At 41.7% G+C, this 14,440-nt stretch overlaps 1 protein-coding gene across 2 annotated transcripts in view; it reads left to right on the forward strand.

Moving 5' to 3' along the window:
* UPF2 (UPF2 regulator of nonsense mediated mRNA decay) overlaps window positions 1-14,217 on the forward strand; it is a gene marked incomplete at its 3' end in the record, with an annotated part of 99,801 nt that extends 85,584 nt beyond the window's left edge. Inside the window, exons 19-22 of one of the 2 annotated variants that reach the window (XM_081230096.1) lie at window positions 1,739-1,906; window positions 6,067-6,208; window positions 7,542-7,662; window positions 12,934-14,217. In XM_081230096.1, coding sequence (XP_081086222.1) covers window positions 1,739-1,906; window positions 6,067-6,208; window positions 7,542-7,662; window positions 12,934-12,943 — 441 coding nt within the window. Of the gene's footprint in view, window positions 1-1,738; window positions 1,907-6,066; window positions 6,209-7,541; window positions 7,667-12,933 lie in introns of those variants that run through there. The other variant, XM_081230097.1, reaches the window with a different exon arrangement.
* Window positions 14,218-14,440: the final 223 nt, after the last annotated feature.

The following is a 14,440-nucleotide window of genomic DNA, read 5'->3' on the forward strand; positions in this document are numbered from 1 at the left end:
ATATATTTTTGTATTGAAATAGTTTACGAAAAGAGTATGTTAATTTTGTAATCAGGAAAGAAAGATAATTTACAAATCAAGATTCATCTAACATGATTCTTTCAAATTTTAAATACTGATAAAAAGTCTTGATAAATCTTATGAACCTGGGAGAACTTTAAGCAAATTCTAAGAAATTGGAACTTAGAAATCAAAAAATAAAACCGGGCTTCCCTGGTGGCGCAGTGGTTGAGAGTCCGCCTGCTGATGCAGGGGACACGGGTTCGTGCCCTGGTCCGGGAAGATCCCACATGCCACAGAGTGGCTGGACCCGTGAGTCATGGCCGCTGAGCCTGCGCGTCCAGAGCCTGTGCTCCGCAATGGGAGAGGCCACAACAGTGAGAGGCCCGCATACTGCAAAAAAAAAAAAACCAAAAAAATAAAACCCCAAAAAAACCAACTCTTGCATATATGGCACCTATATCAAAAGACTATTTAAATAGCAGTTAAGCAGTTTTAACACCTTCATGGTCTTTCGGCATTACCTTCTTAGCTTTGAAGAGTCATGTTCCGCTCTTTTCTCATTCGTGCTCCATTCATCAGACTTAGAAATTATTTGCAGTTCCCTAAATGCACCTGCTGTTTCACATCCTTGCTTTTGCACCTATTCTTCCCCAGCCTAAATTCCCTCCATATCCCCCAAACTGCTCTTTTACCATCTGCTTGGAAGAAGTCATGTGAAGTCTTAATGTTCTCAAATGTCCCATTTTCATTCAACCTTTTGTGAAATCTCAGCACCCACCCACTCTCAGCTAGGCCTATGTGGTCACTCCATCCCCAACACACGTTATACGCAACCCAAATGAATCGTAATTAATTTATTTCTCTCTCTTACTTAACAAGTTTATGAGCTCTTTGAGGGTAGAGACTATCTTTTTATTTTTTTTTTAATTATTATTATTTTTTGCAATATGCGGGCCTCTCACTGTTGCGGCCTCTCCTGTTGCGGAAAACAGGCTCCGGACGCACAGGCTCTGGACGCGCAGGCCCAGCAGCCACGGCTCACGGGCGCAGCCGCTCCGCGGCATGTGGGATCCTCCCGGACCGGGGCACGAACCCGTGTCCCCTGCATCGGCAGGCGGACTCCCAACCACTGTGCCACCAGGGAAGCCCGAGACTATCTTTTTAATATTAGTATCTCCAAGCCTAACATGTAGTAAGTCATTGGTGAAGGTTTGTTTAAATAATTGGTTGATAAATCCAGTGTGAATGCTAAAAATAATTGATATTAATAGGCAGGAAGTTAATCTGAACATTAGTAGATTCTATTCACTCTTAAATATTAATTGGGCACCTGCTGTGTGTAAAGCACCACCACAGAATGCCAGGGAAAGGGTTCAGTGATGAACGCCATCAGTCAGGTGGGACGTCTCATGGATAAGCAGGCAGTTATGGCCTATGATAACTACAAAGGAAGATGTGTGCCGTGAGTGTGAATGAGAGGAGAAGTGCACTCAAGGAACAGGGAAACAGTAGAACCTACAGCATTGTTTGTTTGAGCTTGGGAGAGGCTGGAGCCATCAGTAGGAGCCAAATCATATGGTTCCTCCAAGGCGTGTGTAAGGGTTTGGAGGTGGGGGATGACTCTGTGGTTTCAGAAGGACGACTTGGCTCTAGTGTTTGCTCTAACAAACATAGCACTGAAGGAATTGTTTGCAATGTATTGGGTTATTTACATTTTTTCATTTCTGTCTTTAAGCAACGAAGTGGCGAATCTGTTAAAGTGCACCAACTTGATGTTGCCATTCCCTTGCATCTCAAAAGCCAGCTGAGGAAAGGGCCCCCACTCGGTGGTGGGGAGGGAGAGGCAGAGTCTGCAGATACGATGCCGTTTGTCATGTTAACCAGAAAAGGCAATAAACAGCAGGTAAGAATCTGTCCGCCATGTATTCACAGTTGGTTGTTAGTTATCAAGTGTAAGCAGTAACTTTGTTTTATAGGTTCTAAATTATCTTTTGCTTACAAGGGGAAAGACTGGAAACGTTTAAAGTATTCAGTGATAGGGACTTCCCTGGTGGTCCAGAGGTAAAGAATCTGCCTTGCAGTGCAGGGGACGCATGTTCGATCCCTGGTCGGGGAACTAAGATCCCACATGCTGCGGAGCAACTAAGCCCAAGCGCCTCAACTAGAGAGCCTGCGTGCTGCAAACTACAGAGCCCATGTGTTCTGGAGCCCGCACGCCACAACTACAGAGCCCACGAGCCCTGGAGCCTGTGCGCCACAACTAGAGAAGAGAAAAAAATCCGTATGCCACGACTAGAGAGAAGCCCGTGTGCCACAACGAAAGATCCTGCATGCCTCAACGAAGATCCTGCGTGCCGCAACGAAGACCCGATGCAGCCAGATAAATAAATAAATTAAAATAAAATTTAAATCATATGTATTTGTTAGAAGATATAAATACCTTGACTTTCAGTAGAAGGGTTTCATATGTAAGCTCAGGGTGGGAAAGGGAAGGAGGGTGAGGGCAGATAATCTCAAGAAAATGCTCACTTGCCAAGATTTCTCTTGGGAAAAAACCAAAAATCATTGTTTTCTGACCCCTAATCCTTCTCCTCCATTCTCCTTAAATTACCTCTTCCTTCTTTCCCTTATCTCACAGATGGCTCTCAAAATCATTTCCCCGACTACTAAGCTATCACTTTGATTCATACATTCACTCATCAAATATTAATTGTCTACTGTGTGCCAAATACCATCCTAAGTGTGAGGCTACAGTGATGAACAAGATGCAGCCCCTGGCCTCGTGAATGCACAACCCAGATGAGGGAGAGAGACAGCATAATATATTTGCAGATAGTGAAAAGTGCCCTGAAGAAAACAGAGCCTGGCTCTCAGACACAACTCTAGGATACATCATATATTACCAGTTCTGTAAAAAAAAATTCCACACTTTAATATTTCTGAAATCAAGCCACCTCTTAGAGTTGGTGGACTCTTGGGATAATTGACAGCATTTTTTTCTGTTTTAGTGGTATGTAAAATAATAGTGCATCTTATAACTAATGGAAGTGTCTATGAAATACAGTGGCTACCACAGCTTATCACAGACAAGTTCAGCACCTGGCTCCCACATTTATTTAAATAGTCATTTAACAGATACTTATTGTTGACTTGCCACATACCAGGTACTGTTCCATGTGCAGAAATGCAGGAGTCAACCAAGTCCCTCCTCTCTTGGGAGCTTTCATTCTAGTATTGAGAGGCAACAATAAAGAAATAATGTCAGGTTGGAGACAGTGCTGTGTTGGAAGATAAAGGAAGATAAGAGGATAGAAGAGACCGGGTGGGGAGGAGGCGATGAGAGGGAGACAGCTGCTGCGGGGGTGACCGGAGAAGACCGGGAATGAGGTGTTCTCTGTGAGGGCAGGGATGTTCTGTTTCCTCCCTCCCAGCACAGCCTCCAGGAGATGATGCCTACCTTAATTTTTTATCTCTGCTTTGGTCAGGTAATTTCTTGTTTCTCAAAAGATCAAAGTTGTACAGTATACCATTATTTTGCTATAGTGCAAATAAATCTTGAGATATGAAAACTGAATACCAGTTAGGATCACGGAATGGAGGGCTGGGAACAGGGTTTCCATCATGAGTCATGTTTAAATAGTTAACTTTGACTTCGATTCCGAGCACTGCTGTATCTTTTTCAGACACTGTCTTCCTAATTCCTTTCTAGTCAATAGGACTTTCCTCCGTCGCAGTTTCTAGGTTTATCAAGTTTTTAGGAAAGTTCCCCCCTTTCTCACCCTCAGGCCAGAGATGAGCCCTCACATTTCCCCTTTCCCTCATCCTCCACCCAGTCCCTAGAAAAATAAGGGTTTGGTTTTGATCAAGACCCTAAACTTGGTGTTGGAGTGAGATCTTTGTAAAATTGCTCTTCTCAGCACTTGGAACTGCTAGTTCACCATGGTTACCAGGATTCTCAAAGCCCAGAGTTTTTGCTTTGCTTTTCTAGGGATGACTTAGTCCTCTGAGTAGACTTTTCTATTTCAGTCATCACATTTTAGGTCTGATTCATTTTCTTTTTCTTCTTTTTTTTTTTTTTTGCGGTACGTGGGCCTCCCACTGTTGTGGCCTCTCCCGTTGCGGAGCACAGGCTCCGGACGCGCAGGCTCAGCGGCCATGGCTCACGGGCCCAGCCGCTCCGCGGCATGTGGGATCTTCCCGGACCGGGGCACGAACCTGTGTCTCCTGCATCGGCAGGCGGACTCTCAACCACTGCGCCACCAGGGAAGCCCTCATTTTCTTTTTCTTTAAAAGCTCTCAGCTTCCCCTTTCCACTCCCTCGCTCTCCCCTCATCACCAGATTTCTTGGCACAAAAAGGAAGTTTGTTGTTTTTTTCATTGTGAAGGGCAGTACGTGGCAACGTCAGTTCGGTAGGCCTTGGTTCCTATTCCCGTATAGCTCCTGAACATTTGTACTACATTGGCACACTTCCTGAGCCTTGATTTTTCTTATTTAAAAGGAGGCTTAGGAATATCTTTCTGTGAAGATCAAATTACACAATAGTAAATAATCAGTTTTCTTCATTCGTGTCTCCCTTTTCTGAGGCACACATGAAAATTCAGTATACCTGTGAATTTGCACACCCCATTTGATCTTTTCAGAACGTGTAGGCATAAAATTAAAACCTACCTTCAGAAACTTCGGAGCTTTGAAAAGTAAATTCATTTCAAGCTGTCCTGAATTCTAAATTGTATGGGTCAACATAGGACCATATGTCTGTGTTTTAGAAAAAATATTTTTGGTTCAAAGTGGATAGGTTATATAGTGTATAATCTATATAGCTTCAGAATGAGGAGTGAAGTCCCTATTTCTTAAAATGTGAAATTTTGTTTAAGGAAACATTTTTATTGAACTTTATTTTTAAAATGTTAGCAAACATGAAATGAGAGCTCAGAGTACTTGGTTATTAAGTAAATTTTCAACTCATAAACATTATTTGGAATTTTGAAAAATGTTCAATTTTAGGAACATTATTTGAAGAAACATCACTGTTATTTTGTGGTCTGAAGAAGAAAGTATATTTTGTTCTGATTTTTATTTCTTTATTTGACTTTTGGGTGTTGGCCCTTCTGGTGCAATGGTTTTTTTAGAAATGTGAAATGTGTAGCCTTATAGGAATCTTTAGTTTTTAAGTGAAAGATCTCTTTGTGCACCAGATTTGTGCCCAGAAATAACTTTCTTCTGTAGTCAGTAGGAAAAGAAAAATTTGCACCAATGAAGTAAGTAGTTGAAAAGAAAGAATAATACTGTTGATAGTTTCTTTCTGTATCTAAATGTCTGTGAATTAGAATAATGAATGGAAATAAAATGTTTTGATCATTAAAGCAAAAGTTTTAATGTAATAGAGCCATTATGTAATGTTTTAAAGAACTTTTTGATTGTTTTAAACAAATGCACAATATATTTATTATAGTTTAATACTTGTTAACAGTCCTGAAACAGGGACATCCTGCTAAAAGCAAACCATTCCATAGATAAGAACTCTCCCCCATAATAGAGATATAGATCTCATCAGTCAGTTGCTTAACTCTTTCTCTTTTCCAGTGTCACAGCTGTCTTTGGAATATGAGGGTCTGTTAAGCCTGAAGGCGGACTAGACTGCATAGTTCAGGAGGGCAGAACTGATTCCAGAGGGTAGAAATGAAAAAGGTGCAGATTACAGCTTGCTGTATAAAACCCTTTCTTATAGTTAGCCGTATGTAATAGGGTCTGTAGAGTGGAAAATGATCCCCTGTTACTTAGATGTGTACTCCCAAACAGGGGGCAGAAAAGGTTGAACTTGATGGAGGTTGAACTTGATGGCCTTCCACTTCCCATCCAGTCCTAATGGGTTTGTCTCTAGCAGAGTAACACTGTTGTCTGTTTACGTTCTTAGATGATGCTGTCTTTATTGACTTATTAAGGAAGGAAAGATTATTATTTTTCTAAGCTCATTTAATTCTACTTACTAATTTATTTGAAATCTTTTTTTTCTTTGATTTTCTCAAGCCATTTGTGATTTCTTTATTATTCTTTTTTCTCAGTTTAAGATCCTTAATGTACCCATGTCTTCCCAACTTGCTGCAAATCATTGGAACCAGCAACAGGCAGAACAGGAAGAGAGGATGAGAATGAAAAAGCTCACACTAGATATCAATGAACGGCAAGAACAAGAAGATTATCAAGGTATCAAATCTTTTTCAGGATGGAAGTGGAAATTTGGGCTTTTAAAGTACAGAACATCAAAGCTTTTATTCTGCACCTTTTCATGTCATGTTTGTATATATTTAGCCTGAGAAGTTGATTGTTTTTTATATTCCATTCTGTCTTCATTTTTCTCTCACTTATTTTGTAAAGTAACACTAATGTAATTTTTGTCATATTTTGCTTCCCCCATAATTCAGTTAGGCTCTATACTGTTAGAGCTATGTTTGCAAGTGATATAATGCCAAGTTTTAATTGCCTCATGCTGCCAGTCAACTGTGAGCAAATTATTATTCAACAAATGTCATTTCTTTTGTCTACTTGAGAATCCTGGTCTCAAGGACCCTCTGTTCCTTCAGATTTGCGAGCATCAAGTTAGGATTCCAGTTTTATGCAGACATACCCAGCACACTTGGATTGACTGGAACTTTACATATAGAGTCCACTGACACTTCATAAGTCAGCCTTTTGTCATTCCCCTGGCATCCAGATTTTAGAGCCATAACATGGCTGTCTATATAGTGCTATACTCACCAACTGCTTTTTGTGCAAGAGATGGTTGTATAAATAAATAGTTGGTTTTCTATCTTTTTGTTGTTGTTAATTAATTTTTTTTTTTTTTTTTGGCCACGCTTTGTGACATGTGGGGTCTTAGTTCCCTGACCAGGGATCAAACCCATGCCTCCTACAGTGGAAGCGTGGAGTCTTAATCACTGGACCGCCAGGGAAGTCCCAGGATTCTGTCTTTAAATCCCATTTCTAGAATCTTCTCTTCCAGTTCAGTTGATACCCAATGTTCTTAATAATAAATAATGGTAGGTAACACTCAGTGTAATTGCTTACTATGGCAGGACACTTATGTACTTTATCAAATCACTTAATCCTCACAACAATTCTGTGAGATAAGTGCTTATTATTATTCCCATTTTACATTTAGGGAAACTGAACCAAAAGTCGCATAGCTAGTATGTGGCAGAGCTGGGATTTGGGCTAATATTATCTGGCTCCAAACGCCGTGCCGATAGCTGTTGTACTAAACTGCTTCTTACGCTGTTTCACTGCCTCACGACACTTACCGTTGTGGCCACATTGACTGTAAAGGGAGCGTTGGATGTTAAATGATACTCAAGAGCATGTCTCCTCTCTTGGTTGCTCTTCTTGTACCTCTTAATCATTTTAGTCCATATAATGGTTATTTTTCTTTAGTCAGCTACCTGACAGGACTAATAAACTTGATCTCCGTAGGGTTTTATTTGCTTCTTGGGAGTACATTTACCAACATTAAATGCCTTTTCTGTTTTGCTCCTAATTCCAGAAATGCTGCAGTCTCTTGCCCAGCGCCCGGCTCCAGCAAACACCAATCGGGAGCGGCGGCCTCGTTACCAACATCCAAAGGGAGCGCCTAATGCAGATCTAATCTTTAAGACTGGTGGGAGGTAGGACGGTCTCTCTTATTTCTGCCTTAGCTATTTTTCATGGTGTCCATGTGAGCAAATTAGATAGTTCTGGATTATACCTAATGATCAAGGCCCAATGATGAGCAAAATAGAAAAGTCTTTGAGTTGTAGATATTTGAGTAAAGAAAACCTATTTATAAAATTGTTTGTTTGTTTTTTAATCTTAATTTCAGCCACACCAATCTTGGCTTCCACTTTTTCTGAGTGGACTTCTTTGGATTTTTTAGTTTCCTCTTTTGAGGACTAGTTACAGATTAGTTTGAGAGACGTCACAGGCTTTTGGTTAGAATCTCTCAAGCCAGTGTTATGTAATCATAGTGTTTACAAAAACCCAAAACCTGTTACTAGACTTTCAGTCATGCAGATTGAGTTTGTTTTGAGGTATTTTGTTTGTTTGTTTTTAAATTATAAAATATCCTGCTGGGATCTATGCCAGTTCTTCTTAACCTTGAGTTGCTTAATGTGAAATTATTAAAACTCTGTAAGGTATTTCATATAGAAGATATTGCCTCATATCTTCTTAGATACTGCCTAAGACCTCACTCATCTTTTTTTTAAAGTTGTTGAAAGTTTTGCTGGGATCTGATCTAAAGACCCGTACCTATCAACTTGGTTTTCTGTCTTGTGTTTGGGTTATTTTCAAAAGTGATGTAGGCTTTGTGCTTTTACTGGTCTTCCTTGGGGTATTTAGACTGAGGCTCTACAGCAGCCCTCAAATGTTGTCACCTTGTTGTTGGAGACAGGCGAGCGGGTATAGAAAAGAATGCTGGGGTAGAGAAATGGTCCACTGAGGAGAGTAGTAGCATTGGAGAAAACGCAGATGTTCCAGCCTGTGTCTTTACTCACTAAGTATATTCGTGTTCCTGGTAACATTTTTCTTTGAACTATATGCTCAGACAACTCTAATCAAATTGCAATTTAGGAAATTGGTTTGTCATTGACAGTTTAGGGATCTGTTTTGTAACAGCTATTGAGTGTAATTTTTTTTTTAGAAATCCACATTACAAATGATGTACAATAGGCATAAGATATTAGATTATTTTAAATTACCCGACGACCTTCATTAAAGTCCTTTAATAATACCTTTTATTGTGCTAAGACGTGGAACTGGCTAGGTTAAGAAAGAGGCCATGGAAATTTTAGTTTTCTCCTTTTACACTTTCTTAGAGTAGCTTTAAATATATACCATTGTGTTCTTGGTAATGTCTGCTCCCTCTTTCTTATCTTGACATTTTTCATCAACTTCACCAGCCATATTGCAGCCTAACATCTCTGAACAGCATTGTGTCTATTAATCCCTAATCCTTTTTCAGTTTAGATATTGTAACAGTAGCATCATTTCCTAATTTTTCAATGTTTGGGTGACTTTACAGAATCAATAAATGTGACATTTGCTACATAATTACTATTTGCAGTAGGATTTGCTCCCCTCAGCTTACATTCCATCCAGCACCTTCCATGGATTCAGTCCTGCACTATAGAAAATTCAGAAGTAGAAGACAGTCTTTACTCTGAGGCTTATAGTCCAGTTGAGAAACCAGGTCCAGGTACTTGACAGCTAATTCTGCCCTAGTCATGTATTTATTTAAAAAATCATTGATGGAGAGTCTAAGCTCCAAGCATTTCTCAAGGAGTGTGGAATAAAAATATGGGAAAGCAGATGTATCAGCTTAAACATGCTGCTATAGTTGTGTATATGAACACAGAGATGTGCCTTTCTTAGTTTGCTACCAGTTACTCGGTCGTTTTTCAAAGTTCTTTGTTACCTTTCTGATTTCCTTCCCTCCCTCTAGCCCTGCAGGCAGCCAGACTTGGAACTGGCCACGCTGGCTCTCTCTCACTTCGCACTCACTGTGCATCTGCCTCCCCGCCCCTTCCCTGACACCTTGGCCTTGGCCCGGGCCGCCTCAGTGCTCCGTTCAGCCATCTGGGTGGCTGTCTCGGAGCGCTCTGCACGTGGGCCCCCTCTTCTGTCGGCACACTCTCTTCCCATGACCTCTGTGGCTCTGCTGTCCTTTCTGGTATTCTTCTTCCCTCCCTGCCTCCTCTGCTTGTCTCCTGACTCCGGGGTGGCCTTGCCTCCTCCTGGAAACACCCGTGTCCCTCAGTCTGGTCCTTGGCCCTCCTTGCTTACGCCGAGCGCTCTCGCAGGAGGTGTCGCCTCCTGTGGCTCCGTTACCAGCCGGGTCTCCAGCCCAAGCCTCCACTCTGGTTTCTGACCGTGCACCTGCTGTCTTCTGAACAACCACCTAGACGTCTCCCGGGAACTTCGACTTCAACGTATCCCCGCCCCATCCTCTCCCCTCCTCTGTTCTCTAGCCCAGTGAACGGAAGCTCTGCCCTCGCAGTTGTCCAAACTAGAAAAGGAGGTTTTGTTTTTGACTCTTCCCTCTGCATCAGTCTCTCTGTGTAGTTAATTAACAAATACTCTGATTCTCCTGGTGAATGGCTTTCTCACACTGGCCCTGCTTATTCCACCTCCGTACGGAGATCCTAGATCAAGCTCCTGTCACCTCTCATCTGGATTATTGCCTGCAGCCTCCAGATATGCTTCTCAGTCTCCAATTTCAACCCCTTCCAATGCATCCTCTCTGCTCTCCCCACAGTGTTCTTTCTCAAGTGGAAACCTGCCATCTGACCAGCAGTGAGCTCTTGTGCTTAAACCCTTCAGTGGCTCCTCGTGGCTTGTGGGATAAAGTCCCAACTCCTCACTTGGTTAACACGACCCTGTGTGATGGGGGTGCACTCCCCTTACTGGCTTTACCTCTTGCTATTTTTTCCCCTACTTCCATCCAGCTGGCCTTTTAGCTCTTCTAGTTATGCCCTTTTTGCCTCCCTCTGTTTGGAACCCTTTCGGGCTCTTCCCCGGATAACTCCTGCTCCTCCGTCAGGTCTCCCCTTGAAACTCGGGAGCCTGACCTTGCTGCCCTGGCTCACTGTGCTTCCCCAGACCTTGTTGTGCTTCGTCACCTGCTAGCTTGTCTCCATCCCCCAGGAGATTGAAGACTCAGGGCGGACATGAGGCCTTGTCTTGCTTTCCGTTTTATCTCCTCCATAGGTCTTGGTGCCTGGCACATAGTAGATGCCCAGTAAATATTTGTTGACTGGACAGAGGGACTTCAAGAAAATCTATGCTTAGTGATTTAACAAACTTTCTCCCTGTGTTATGCTCCCTAGCACCCTCATTCCCTTTTGTTTTCCTGATTTTGTGAGACTCTTGAGCTACTTGGCTTTACCTATTTTAAATCTCTTCCTAAAATAATGACTTGGAAAAAAAATCCTAACTTGTCCAACACTCTTGAAAATGACCCTCTGTAAAGTCTTATGGTTTTATAGTCTTTTCAAAGCCAGTGCTCTTAAAATGCCAGTTCAGATGAACATTGTAGAGGAACAAGCAAATGTGTAAAAGTGAGTTTTTGAAGCCCTTCAAGTACCAAATGTTCTTTGCTATTTTTTAAACTTAAGTGAAGAAATGTAGTCATGTGGAAGAACGTTAGGTGATGGGTGGTGTCTTTTGGTAGTTTGGCTCCTCTTTATTTTCTTCTATTTTTAACGCTGGGCCAGACTCAGTAGAAACCTGTGCATCTAGAGCCGTGGTCCTCGGGTGTCTGCGTGCTGAAGTCCTGTAGAAAGAGGCAGAGGGAGGTTCTGTGAGTGAGGTCTGAGAAACTGTTTTCAATTTGACTCTTAACTTGACTAGTACTTTTTTTAAAAAGTTATTAAATTGTTGACATTATATGTCAGATAAAGGGAAATTTACTTGGAAACTGGTTATTAAAGCAGTTTTAAGTTTTTATTACCTGTAGATTTTGATAAGGCTCCCAGACATTAATTATAATGATTTTTATATTTTATAATCAGGATTGAAATAGGGCTGTAAGTTAAAATTTCAGTCCTTCTCCCTGGGCAGGAATGCTCTAACAAAGAGTAAGCATTTGCTTATAATGAGTTTAAAGGACAGCAGCACTCTAAGTAACACAGTCACCAAAGTGTTCTGTAGTGCAGGACAGGGATGCTTTCTACCCTGTGAGTGCTGAATAAACTGTGAAACTCAGCATCTTTGGCAAGTGTTAATACTAATACGGTTTATATGCTATAAACTTGTGTGGATTATACCAGCGCTCCTCAAACTTTAAAATACCTATTTTAACCATTCTGACTCTTGTTAAACTGCTGGTTCTGATTAGTTTCTAACAAGCTCCCAGATGTCAAAGCTGCTGGAGTGTGGACCACACTCTGAGTAGCAAGGGGTTATAATGTGTGTCTTATTTATCAAAGACTGTGAACGCTTCTCCTGTCATTCATTGCGTTTATCTAAATAAAGTATTCTGTTTTAGACCATTGCTTTGTCTTGACATCAGGGGAGAGACTTTCTTTCTCTCAGAGAATACTTCTTCTACTGACCTTTTCCCATTCAGTTCAGTTCTGCACGACTTAACGGATGTATCCAGCTGAAGATAGACTTTTCCGTATTTGCATTTTATTCTTTGAAAGTTTCTTGCTAATGCAACTTGCCTTGTGAGAGACAACCTGTATGAGTTTGCTAGAGCTGCCAAAAGAAAGCATGATAAACTTTGTGACTTAAACAACAGAGCGGTTTGCCTCACACTTCTGGAGGCCGAAATCCAAGGTCAAGGCCGGGTTGGTTCCTTCTGAGGCTGAGAGGAGAATCCGCTCCAGGCTCCCTCCTGGCTTCTGGTGCTTTGCCAGCAATCTTTGGCATCCCCTGGCTTCCACAGCACCATCTGACCCATGCCTTCATCTTCACGTGGCGTTCTCCCAGGGTGTTTGTCTGTGTCTGGGTTTCCTCCTGTTACGAGGACACAGTCACACTGGATCAGGGGCCCATCCTACTCCAGTCTGGCCTCGTCTTAACAAATTACATCTGCAGTGATCCTGTCTTCAAATAAGGTCACATTCTGAGGTACTGCGGTTAGACTTCAACATGTGAATTTGGAGGGTACACCGTTCAGCCATGACACAAACCATGAATTTTCAGCATCTTAGAAAGTAGTTACAGGAGAGCTACTGGGACCACCCCCTTCTGATCAGCATCAGAATTGCTCTTTTTAGTGCCCCTCCGCCTCCTGTTGTGTCTTAATCCAGTAGGAGTTTGTGTTCTCTTTAAAAAGCACTGACTTGTTTGCAGACATCAGTGAATAGTGGCTGGGGCCTTTTTTAGGGGCCTTTTCTTGCTGGAGGGTCGTCCTCAGTCCTGGTTCTTTAACATTGCCCTGTTTGTGCCTCTAGGAGACGTTGATCCAGCAGCACGTGTCATTTCATTAGGTCCTGTATCTGATGTTGTGGATAGTGGAGTCCTCCAGCAATTGAATGAGAGCAGTGGACACATCTCAGCTCAGCATGTCGGTCTAGAGAGTTGCGAATCTAAACCTGGGACAGGCTGGGGCCATGAGGCAGAAACAGCAGCCTCTGCCAACACCGGAACAAGCCGACGCTTCCAGATAAGGCAGAAAAGGCCTTTTGTAATGGAAATCACGTGAGGGTTCATCTTCTCTTGAGAATGCAGTCAAGAAATGAGATGGTTGACTTGATTCCTGAGCAGTTACACCAAGAAGAGCGTCAGTGAGATGATTAAGCCGAAGAAGAAACGGTTGTAATGGTAATGGTATGGGGGAAATGAACTTGAGTTTAAACTTGATTTGAGTTACAGTGTCTCTGAATTGAACATCCCAAGTTGGAAGAAGATACATTTGGGGGCTCCAGGACTATAGTAGCAAAGTATAGAGCAAGCAGTAAAATCTTCTAGTGAAAACTTACATGCAGGACAACAAAATGATGAAAGATATCCAAATACCAGATAATCCACCAGGAAGGCTTTTGTTTAGGAGTTTGTTTCAAGAGGAACAAGGGATGAGGGAGAAAAATCAGTTTTACCCATCGGAGTCAGTAATGTAACATTGCCTATTAGGGTAAAAAGGAAATGTGAAGACGATTAGTGTACAAAGCATGTACCCAGATGGCTTAGGGGAGTCTGACACCAGCCTAAGAACAGGGATAGTTGAGCCCATTGTAAGTATCATTGAAAACAGACAGCGTGCCAGGCAGATGCCACAGAAGATGGACGAAGGACAGCGAGAAGGGGATCCGGAGATTTTGTTGACCTTCATGGGTTTACAGCCTCTGTCTCTAAACAAAGTATGGAAACAGTAGAGCTTTTATTTTGCTTTTGTTTTTGTTTTGTTTTGTTTTGTTTTCCCCCCACTAAGTAGAAATGAGCATTCTTAGTCTGTTTCTGGCAATCTGTTAATTTATTAGGATAGTTGTCTTTCGTTTGCTTTCCAGTAGGCATAGTAAATTTAGTTGAAGAGCACATCTGTATGCTACAACTTGATTACATCTTTTTTTCTAGCTATTTTGCAGTTTTTCTTTTACCATGTTTCAGTTTCTGCATGTAGAATTAAATAAGAAACAAAACTTGTAAAGTTGTAACATTTCACATGGAAATGCTGCCCGATCTTCACCAGCTTCAGAAATCTGACCTTTGCCGATGCTGCAATAAAGTGTTGTAATTTAGATTTGGTGTGGTTGTGTTTTATTTGGTTTGGGTTTTGGAAACCTATTAAATGGGTAAATCAGTATCTTCCACGGTCATCACTATTCTTTATAAAATAGTCTCAGAGACGATTTCTTTAGCATTTCACTAGTATTGTTGCTTTCCCTTTAGCGTCTGTTATTTGCATTGTTTCCTGAGTTAGCTGACCTTTGGGGTCAGTACAAAAAGTAGCCAGTGGAGTCC

This window comes from Mesoplodon bidens (assembly GCF_964165515.1).
Source record: "Mesoplodon bidens genome assembly, chromosome: 3".
Taxonomy (NCBI): Eukaryota; Metazoa; Chordata; class Mammalia; order Artiodactyla; family Ziphiidae; genus Mesoplodon; species Mesoplodon bidens.